At 31.6% G+C, this 10,850-nt stretch overlaps 1 protein-coding gene across 1 annotated transcript; it reads left to right on the plus strand.

The window, feature by feature from the left end:
• On the plus strand, positions 289-6,699 carry LOC109819957 (alanine--glyoxylate aminotransferase 2 homolog 3, mitochondrial-like). The gene is made up of 9 exons (XM_020385972.1): positions 289-629; positions 2,226-2,456; positions 3,056-3,226; positions 3,543-3,686; positions 3,860-4,039; positions 4,520-4,745; positions 5,989-6,102; positions 6,224-6,310; positions 6,402-6,699. The coding sequence occupies exons 1-9, from the start codon at positions 408-410 to the stop codon at positions 6,443-6,445; spliced, it is 1,419 nt and encodes a 472-aa protein (XP_020241561.1). The 5' UTR covers positions 289-407; the 3' UTR covers positions 6,446-6,699.

Raw genomic sequence — 10,850 nt, forward strand, 5'->3', positions numbered from 1 at the left:
GGGTTTAACATAAAAAAACAAAATTCAGAATACTATAGTGGAAAATGCTTAAAGTTTGAAGGTGCTTGGTGAAATTTACCCCAATTAGTGCAAACATAAGTTCCCATCACATGGACAAATCCCACGGGGGTATCTTGCTCACGTACCAAAGTTGAGAGGGGGCATTTAAGTCATTCAACTATTGCATTAAGGTCCCTTTATTAATTAATCATTTGCATTAATTAAGCTAAATTACAAAACCCGCACAAACCTCCTCCTCTATATAAACTCTTCCCTCTTCCTCCTCCATCAAAAATCTATCAAACCCACCAAACTCTCGTGAGGTCCATTTTGGGAACAAAAAAAAAAATCGAAGAGAAAATTTTCCATTCTTCCCAAAAAGGGCCTGCTTCTTTCTCAACGGGAAGATGCAGAGACTATTCCCCCGCAAGCTCTCGTCTTCTCTCTCCCAAGCTCGATCCTTCTCTCAACTCGCCCACGCCGATGTTTCCCAAACTACGCCTGCTCTTCCCAAAATGCCCCCGTTCGATTACTCTCCGCCGCCGTACGAAGGGCCGAGGGCCGATGAGATTCTGAAGAAGCGGTCGCAGTATTTGAGCCCGTCTATGTTTTACTTCTATAAGCAGCCTGTAAGTTTTTTTTGGGGTTAATTTTTATATTTTTAACCTATTTTTTGGTTGTTCAGATCTAAATCTGAGGAAAGTTTCCTTTTTTAGCAATTTTGTTCTATTATTGCATCTTTGCTATTTCCAAAATAAGTTTCCACCCCTCTTGGATTCATTTGATGTGGATGATTGTTACAGTGCTCTGCGGTGGAGTTCAAATTGTTATCGTGTACCGGCGGAGTATTTTAGACCAAGTACGGAGGGTTGATGGAAAATTAGAAGATCTTATACTTACAAACCGAGTATATGGACATATGCGTTCTTTATCGCCATTAAGATCTGCAAATTTAATTTAAACTCTTTGTATTTATTTATCCACCTTTAACGTATGATCATTATACTGGAACGAGCTTTAATTTGAGGAAGCATCCAGTGGGGATGGGCCCATGGCATTTAATGTGCATCAGATGGATGTCAATCATTGGGTACATGCGCGAATCCTGATCTTCAATGATCTAACGAATGACATCCACTTGGTGCACATTTTTAATGCCATGCGCCCGGGACTATTTGATACACACTTTTGATTGTCAATAATACATAAACCGCCATTAACGTGTTGCCATTAAGCTTAAGGGCCCACCTTTTAGTTAAATTTTTCGAGTCCGACTGAAAAATGGATCATATGATTGATTGCAGCATGAAACTCTTTTAAAGGTTGTTTATGTATTAATTGATAGTCAAATGTGATTTCTGTATAATGACCCGATTTTAGAGGTGGTTTCTACGTACAAATTATACATCATTTTTAGTTATTTTGTCACTCCATTTGCGGTATTATTTTAAACTCTGATAGTACATGAAGGCCAAAGAAAAGAAAGGGAAATCCAGTTTATATGGAGAATGTCAGTCACAATAGGAGATGCAGTAAAAGAACGATTCCAGGAATTTTTTAAGAAAAACACAGGCAAATATTACTAGCATATAAAGGTTGCAAAAACATAGCAGTAATTGTTAGATCTAAATTTGCATGCTTTCAGGTAATCTGATCATAAAACAAAGCAGATATTGTTTCTTCCCAAAAAAAAAAGCTTACCTGCAGATTGTAGACATTGTGGTCAGCACATTTTGAAAGTTTATCAGAGCTATGATTGAATTTATGTATAAAATGGATTAGTTTTTTATGAAATGGATTATTTTTATGGGAATTACTGCATGAAAACTGGGCTTCAGTTTGGCCTCTGTTTTGTGCTGAGGTATGAACTTTGCCACGTGATGGAATGTAATGCAACAAGGTCTTCTTGTTGTATATTTGCTTGCTAACACCAAACTTGAAGCAAAATAGAAAAAGAAAATAATAACTTTCCTATATACCCCTTCCGGTTACCAATGCAATAATGATGCCACTTACACCTATTTAATCCCTAATACTGATCAGATGTTTGCAAGATCCACTAGATGTTTGATATGTCTGAAAATGTTATTTCTAATGTTTCATATGATGTTCATTTAGTTCTCTTTTGCTTGAAACATTCAATATCATCCTTTAATTTTATTGTTCTAGATGTGACAATGTATCAGGGGTGAACTCAAAAGGTTTTTCCTTTTTGTGTTTTGTAGTTGAACATTGTTGATGGAAAGAAGCAGTACTTGTTTGATGAAGATGGACGACGGTATCTCGATGCTTTCGGTGGTATTGCTACTGTTTGTTGTGGACACTGTCACCCAGAAGTTATTGAAGCCACAATTAATCAGACAAAACGCCTGCAGCATTCTACTGTTGTATACTTGAACCATGCAATTGCTGATTTTGCTGAGGCATTAGCCTCCAAATGTCCTGGTGATCTCAAGGTATGACAAGAAAAGAATAAAATTGAATGATGAAAGGTTCATATTTGTATCTGTTTAACATTATGAATTTGAATCGGGATAATCTTCAAATATTTGAATATACCCATGCGATTAATGTTCTAGAAATTACGAAAATTAAACTATCTAATGAAGAAGTATTTTTGTTTGATCTAATAGATACTTTCATTTGGCTAAAGAATTTGATTTATAAATAGTATTTAAACTCATAATTTGGAAACTAATCCGTTATAATATGATGTACCGCTCTGTAATTTGAACATTTTGTTAAAGAACCGGTTTGGGACTCTTTAAGTCTCCCAAAGTTAGCATGGAACCTAAATCTAAGGAAACAATTTGGATTTCCTTAGAAAATTTAAGGAAATAAGTTGAAGGATCAAAAATTTAAATGAATATTTGATAATCAAACAAATCAAAATGTGTTTGCAAATGAAATGTATTTTCAAATTTGATTCCTTTCATTTGATGATTTTTAGATCAACTTCGACCCCTAGCCGAAGGTGTTCTGTCTTCACTAGTTGTTTTGCTGTGTGCCAGTTTTCAAGTTATTCTGAAGCAAACATTTTGATAATTCTTTGCAGGTTGTCTTCTTCACTAATTCTGGTACAGAAGCTAATGAGCTGGCTTTGATGATTGCTCGGCTCCACACTGGCTGTCATGATATTATTTCAATAAGAAATTCATACCATGGTAATGCAGCGGGAACAATGGGTGCAACTGCTCAGTGTAACTGGAAATTTAATGTCATACAGGTACTTATACATTTAGAAGATGAAGACCGTGTGTTGCTGCTTAATGTTTCCAAATATAACTGTATATATTTAAGTTGCAGTATCTAGGAGGATTTTTTTTATCCGTATCAAGCATTTGTAATTATTTGTCTACAAATGCACGTGAGTTTTATTTTGTTTTTCCATATTAATGAGGATGTACAATAAGCTGTTCTCCAGTTCACTGAAACGCAATATTTTATACATGAATCACTTACCTTTTTTCCATTAATCATTACCTTTTTTCCCCATTAATCAACAGTTTCATTTTTGTGTTGATAATATTTAATTGTTCCAGAGTGGAGTGCACCATGCACTGAACCCAGACCAATATAGAGGAGTTTTTGGTTCAGATGGTGAAAAATACGCCATAGATGTTCAAGAAATCATTGACTATGGTACTTCAGGACGAGTAGCCGGCTTCATTTCTGAAGCCATACAGGTATACCATTTATAATTGATGCTCTTTCCTCCATTTCTAATTTAGATCGATTCCAAGTTGTAGGAAAAGAATTTATCCAAGTTGTAGGAAAAGAATCCTAACGGTTCTTTCTCTATTAGTTACCATGTTTATCTTTTGTATTGGTTCTATTAAAGTTTTTCCTATTGTTTCAGGGAGTGGGTGGAATTTCGGAATTGGCTCCAGGTTACTTGCCTGCAGTATATAAAAGTATAAAGAAAGCTGGCGGTCTCTGTATAGCTGATGAGGTGCAGGCAGGATTTGCTCGCACTGGAAGCCATTTTTGGGGATTTGAGGCCCATGGTGTTATACCTGACATTGTGACAATGGCAAAGGTGAAGTCTTTCTTCTTGCTTAATTGCGAACCTTGGCAATGTGTAAATTCTTGATCCAGTTTTAGCACGAGCTCCGGGAGTTTTTCGTCAGAACACTTTTTGCACTCATATTGAAATAGGAATAAGTTCACATTAAGGTTTTGTTTCCATCTATCAGTTAAAAAAACTAGCACATATTCTTTCAGCTTACTGACTAGTGACTACTGAGCTAGTTTTACTATCCTAAATGGTGAAACTAGAGCCATTTCAGTAAAAGGTGAAGCTAGAGCCATTTCACCATTCTAAAAATTTTCACACAGAGTCGGCTATAATAAATAAAGGGATCAGGTTTAGTAAACTTAAAAGTCATCATTAGAAATTTGTTGGTTTAGTTTTCAGGTTTTTGCTGTGCAAACTTACAGAGTGCAAATTGGGCACTGTCAATTTGGAATCCTAACTGCATGGGTTTCAATTCATTTTAATTTTGTTCAATGTTATTAGGGTATTGGTAATGGGACACCTCTTGGCGCTGTTGTTACCACTCCGGAGATTGCTCAAGTTTTGACTCGGCGAAGCTACTTCAATACCTTTGGGGGGAATCCTGTCTGTACTGCAACAGGCCATGCTGTTCTTAAAGTAATTGAGAAGGAGAAGCTTCAAGAGAATGCATTTATCGTGGGTTCTTATTTAAAAGGTCGACTGAAAGCCCTCCAAGAAAAGCATGAAAGTAAGCTTATTTATCTTTGTTAATGATTTATTTTATTTTCTTTGCATATAACAATTTTGTCTTTACATATACGTGCATGTGATGTATGCATTCATGTATCTCTTGACGCTGTAACCAGTATAATTTCCTTATGTTGTCTAGAATTTTCTGCTGGGCTTACTCTGAGGTCCAGGGTGAGATCTTTTAAGTAAAATTGTACTTAAGAACCCCCTGTCTGTTCATTCCTATTGCAGCCAGAGTATTTTTGTTGCATTGCATGTTTTTTCATCTTTGATTTTCACTCAGCCCATGTTGTCTCCTAGTCCTGTTTTCTGACGTCCAAAAACAAAGCCAACTCATCATTTTGGTTTATTTGCCTATAACTGTACTCCCGCTTAAGTAATACTCCTTAGTCCTTAGTAGGTGACTTTCCATCAAACTGTTGTGCATTTTTCTATCTTAATTTTTTCAGGTCATATTGTTTACCAACGGGCATAAAAATCGGTGGCGTTTTTCAATCCTACTGTTTAAATTTGTGATTCGGTGCATGAGGGTTTTTGAGTACTACTTTGTCACTAGGTTAATTATTGATAAAATATATGAGCTTTCATTGCGTGAAAACCTTTTACTCTATGGCTGGATCCTATTGTAGGGATTTCACGGATGTAATGATGAAAATTTCATTTCCCTTGCATGTGATTGTGCTTTTTTGTTTTATTTGCTCCTATCTTTCATTCTATGTCCAGCTTTTCATGTTGAATATGCCATAGATGCTCCTGGTTACTCATTTTTTCGGAAACGTTCCTCGTGCGATACTATGACGGTTGTAGTTTAACTACTTAATTACAGACTTCACTTTCTCGTCAAATGTCTCACATAATTAATGCCTCTAAGATTGCCAAAATACCAAATGATGACAAGATTTTACTGGAGAGGGAAGTCTTTATCTAAATTTTAAATTCATGAAAGTCTGAAATTACTACCATTAAATATTTGTATTGTCCTTTTAATTAAAAACTGAAATTTACATGTCGTGGGTTAACGAGGTTATTTTTTGTGAATTAAACGAGTGCTGCTCTGGGTAAAGCATATATATGCAAGTACATATAAGCACATGCAGTCTTGCAGACAAGACCCCTTTATACCTTTTTCTTTTGGTTCACTCTTTGAAATATTATCTACCAGCAAATTATTAGGACCCTGCTTTGCAGGGGGCTTCTTTGAATAACGTAATGATCGTTTGGTTTTTGAATGTATTTTTTAGTTATCGGTGATGTGAGGGGAAGAGGTCTGATGCTTGGAGTTGAGATGGTTAATGACCGCGAGAAGAAAACTCCAGCAAAAGTTGAAATCCTGCATGTTATGGAGCAGATGAAAGGTAATATGATATTCGTCAATTTTTTTATAGTTTTCACCACAGAAAATGCCTCGTGTTGTTTATAATCAACGACATCAAGAAAAGTAGCTGATATTTTTTTTTAATCTTTGATCGTCCATAGACATGGGTGTGTTGGTTGGAAAAGGCGGACATTTTGGGAATGTTTTCAGAATAACACCACCTCTTTGTTTCACAAAGGCTGATTCTGGTGAGTAATCGTAACCCCGTTTTCATTCCGTTCTCTATCTGTATTTAGTTTGATTATTTCTCCCTTGACATGATTAATTTGATTAATGCAGATTTCTTGGTAGATGCGATGGATATTGCTATGTCAAAGCTGTGAAGGCATTGAAATGGATCTCGCATATGTGCAATATATATTGGGCTTGGAGTTATTTGTGATAACAGAGAGATCTGAGCCATCATCTCGTTGTCTCTGTCTCTCTTTTAGTTCTATGGATAAATAAATGTGCATCTGTTTGGCACTGTTATATTAGAATAAAGACTGTTTTTATCGAGCATTTATCAAGAAAAAAACGATGACGGTCATCTTATTATTTTTTCTCGAGTTGAGTTACTAACTTACGATCTGCTATTTTTAAAAGTCTCGAACAATTTGTCATGTTTTGTTAGTTGTTTGCGTATTCTTGGAAAATGTAGCAATGCACCTATGGTTTTCTGCGGAATTATAGAAGAATAACAAGAGAACAAGCGCAAACTGATATTAATAAGATTACTGAATTTTATGCATGTGCAATGCACGTGGTTAAATACCGCGATTAGGTATTTTTGGTTTATTTTCTTACTAAAAAATTTGTTCCTCGGTTACATTTTGATGATTTTTGCTCACTTTAATTTTAGTATTTTTGGTTTGTTTTCTTACTAAAATTTGTTCATCGATTACACTTTGATTATTTATTTATTTGATGTTTGTTTGAATAGGCTACACCAATTTTAAATTTTTATGTTGATAGTTGAATTGTCAGGATATAATCTAAAGCCAATTTAAATTTTTATTTCATTTGGATCGACATGAAATCGAGCTTGACCTGAGGAATTATAGTGCTATGAAAGTAAAAACACTTGAAAAAATTACATTATAAAAGGCAGATGAATAATAAAGTCAACGAGCCAAGATGATTGATTTAAAGCGGGCTAAAATGACAAAATAGTTAATGAAAAAAATCATAAACTAAATATTAATGCTAACTCTAGTACACTTTTATATGATAAAAGTATCCACATATGCATATGAAAGCACTAAAATAATTTATGAAAATCCTTTCTAAATGTTCCTAATTTTACAAAAAAAATAAACTACTCTATAACAATTCACGAAACATTATCTTTTATTGCTTCTATTTTAGTTTTTATTGAGTCGAGATCAATCCTTCTTCATTTTTATCTTTTTCCTAGGCAATTCTAGAGTAGTGTCTTCATCGTTTACATCGACTATGATATGAGGCTGGAGCATGTTATCTTTCCTTGGGCTCATTCATCTTTTGTCTTCTCGTCTAAAATCATAAAGAAGTTGAATATATTTCTTATGTTCAACACAAAATTCTGACAGAATGGACTTTGATTTTTTCTATTTCGATAAAAATAAATGTTAATTTTATATATATATTTTTTTTGTGCTTTTAATTTAATACTTAAATAAGGTTAGGAGCTACCTCTTTTTTTTCTGCAATGAATTCTTCTGTTGTACATCCAATAAAAATTTCTGTTGTGTCATAATGTTACATTTTCTCTGTTTATTTCCCACGAGGATCTAAACTAAATGCATTATATTTTTTTATTGTCAATTTGCTTTAGATTATAATATTAATATTTAATTTTAATATATTTATTTCATGAAGAATGGATATCACTTAACCTTAGTACTACAGCACCGACGATTCTATAACATTTACCATTTTGACACTTATTATTAACATCTCTATCCACTTTTTTGTTGCAGCCTTTACAAACATAGAACCATTGCTCAACTGTATTATAAAAGGTAGTTATCGTTTCCTTAAAGGTGCAATAGTGTGTCTGTATATTGGTAAATTATTCTTAGGTTTAATTGTATAAATTTAGAGTAGATTTTCTAAGACCATACCTCTTTCGAATGTTATAACGATTGTATATATTAGTAATTTGAATTTCTGTTGCATTTATAAATAGCCTTAATAGAGATGCTTTTGTCTTGCCAGCTTACTCTGAAAGAGTGCTGCATATTAACTTTACAATATAATATTTTTTACGGTGTTATATGAACGATTGCTTGGTTTACTTTCTATTCTCTTATTTTTTTCAGTAAGTTGTATCTTTTGGGTTGGTATATATTATTGATGCAATTTATGATGACATGCATATATCCTTTATAAATTTGAGACAAATATAAGGTGAATTTTATATTTAGTGGCATTTAATAAGAATTTTAGTAATGAAATATATTACCTTCATATTTAGAAATCTTGAAATCTAATAGTGCTATTACATCATTATCTTTGATCATGTCTTTAAGAATTGATCATTCGTTAGTAGTCATACCCCTAAATAAAGTCACACGCAGAATTGTGATACTATATAAGAAAAAGAAAAAAAGATGATTTTATAATTTTTGCTTACGCAGAGTCATGGCATAATAATTTTTCTTTTATCTTCCATGAAGAATGTTTCTTTCATTGGAACAAAGTTGTTCAATATATTCTTCATGGGGGATTCAGTTAGTGCTTCTTTGATATAACTTATGTTAGTGTTAACTGAAGTGATTCATGAAAGTTTCGAATTCCATTTGAAATAAAAACTGCTTGATTCTTTTGAAGGATATCTCTAAATTTTCTGATAGTACCCCATACATAAATCTTTGTAATTTTTACCCTATAAATATTATTACCATTGGATATTAATATTTATAAATTATAATCAATTAATGTTAAGCTATTATATTATAGCCTTTTATTAGTTTTTTGCGATTTAGTCTTCTATCAATTAATGATACTTATATAATTTTGCTACTCTAACATATTGATAAAATTATATGTAGTTACTTTAATTTATACAATAATATTAATATTTAATCTATCATATATTTTTAAAATTTTTATTCTTTTACTGGATATTTTTAGTCTGTTATTATTATAATTTTTTTACCAGCATCAACTTGACTTTTTTTAGATTCTTCAAAAAGATAGTAAACCTTAAATTATAAGTTACATTTATATATTTTAATAAAAGAAATATCAAACAATTATTCTTTTCTTTGTTAAGTTTTAAAATTTTAGCTTTTTATTTTGTGCGATTTTAAATTTTTTAGAGTATTTTGTCTAATTTTTAAAACTTTTGCTTTTTTTGTAACACTTCATGTAATAAACTGATACCACAGAGTTGTTTCATATATTTTATTAATCTTATTTAAATCATCGAGCTAGGATAGGATATAACTATGATTAGATAGATTATAATTTAAATTAAATATTTAAAATAGTACATCGTAATTTTGACTATGGAAAGTTTTTTCCGAACTCATGCTTTTAAAGGGAGTATGGTTTTTGTTTACCTTAAATTTTCTTTTTTATAATTTTGAGAATGATTTTTATCTCTTTAATTTGTTTGGTAGATTTTATATATATCTCATCCACATTATGTATATTTGTAGGTCTGCGTTATTCCTGAGTTCAACCTTTAGGGCATACATTATTTGTCTCGTTAATTTATTTGGTTTTTGCATATATGTCATTCATTTTGTAGACATTTATAAATTTAACATTTAATAATTTCATTTAGATTTATATTTTAATTTAAACTGTATCATTATCTTCATACTATGTGGCATTTAATAAGAATTTTAGTAATGAAATATATTACCTTCATATTTAGAGATCTTGAAATCTAATAGTGCTATTACATCATTATCTTTGATCATGTCTTTAAGAATTGATCATTCGTTAGTAGTCATACCCCTAAATAAAGTCACACGCAGTGATCATTCGTTAGTAGTCATACCCCTAAATAAAGTCACACGCAGGATTGTGATACTATATAAGAAAAAGGAAAAAGATGATTTTATAATTTTTGCTTACGCAGAGTCATGGCATAACAATTTTTCTTTTATCTTCCATGAAGAATGTTTCTTTCATTGAAACAAAGTTGTTCAATATATTCTTCATGGGGGATTCAGTTAGTGCTTCTTTGATATAACTTATGTTAGTGTTAATTGAAGTGATTCATGAACGTTTCGAATTCCATTTGAAATAAAAACTGCTTGATTCTTTTGAAGGATATCTCTAAATTTTCTGATAGTACTCCATACATAAATCTTTGTAATTTTTACCCTATAAATATTATTACCATTAGAGATTAATATTTATAAATTATAATCAATTAATGTTAAGCTATTATATTATAGTCTTTTATTAGTTTTTTGCGATTTAGTCTTCTATCAATTAATGATACTTATGTAATTTTGCTACTCTTAACATATTGATAAAATTATATGTAGTTACTTTAATTTATATAATAACATTAATATTTAATCTATCATATATTTTTAAAATTTTTATGCTTTGACTGGATATTTTTAGTCTGTTATTATTATAATTTTTTTACCAGCATCAACTTGACTTTTTTTAGATTCTTAAAAAAGTTAGTAAACCTTAATAAGTTACATTTATATATCTTAATAAAAGAAATATCAAACAATTACTCTTTTCTTTGCCAAGTTTTAAAATTTTAGCTTTTTATTTTGTGCGATTTTAAAT

This window comes from Asparagus officinalis, chromosome 8, assembly GCF_001876935.1.
Source record: "Asparagus officinalis chromosome 8, Aspof.V1, whole genome shotgun sequence".
Lineage (NCBI taxonomy): Eukaryota > Viridiplantae > Streptophyta > Magnoliopsida > Asparagales > Asparagaceae > Asparagus > Asparagus officinalis.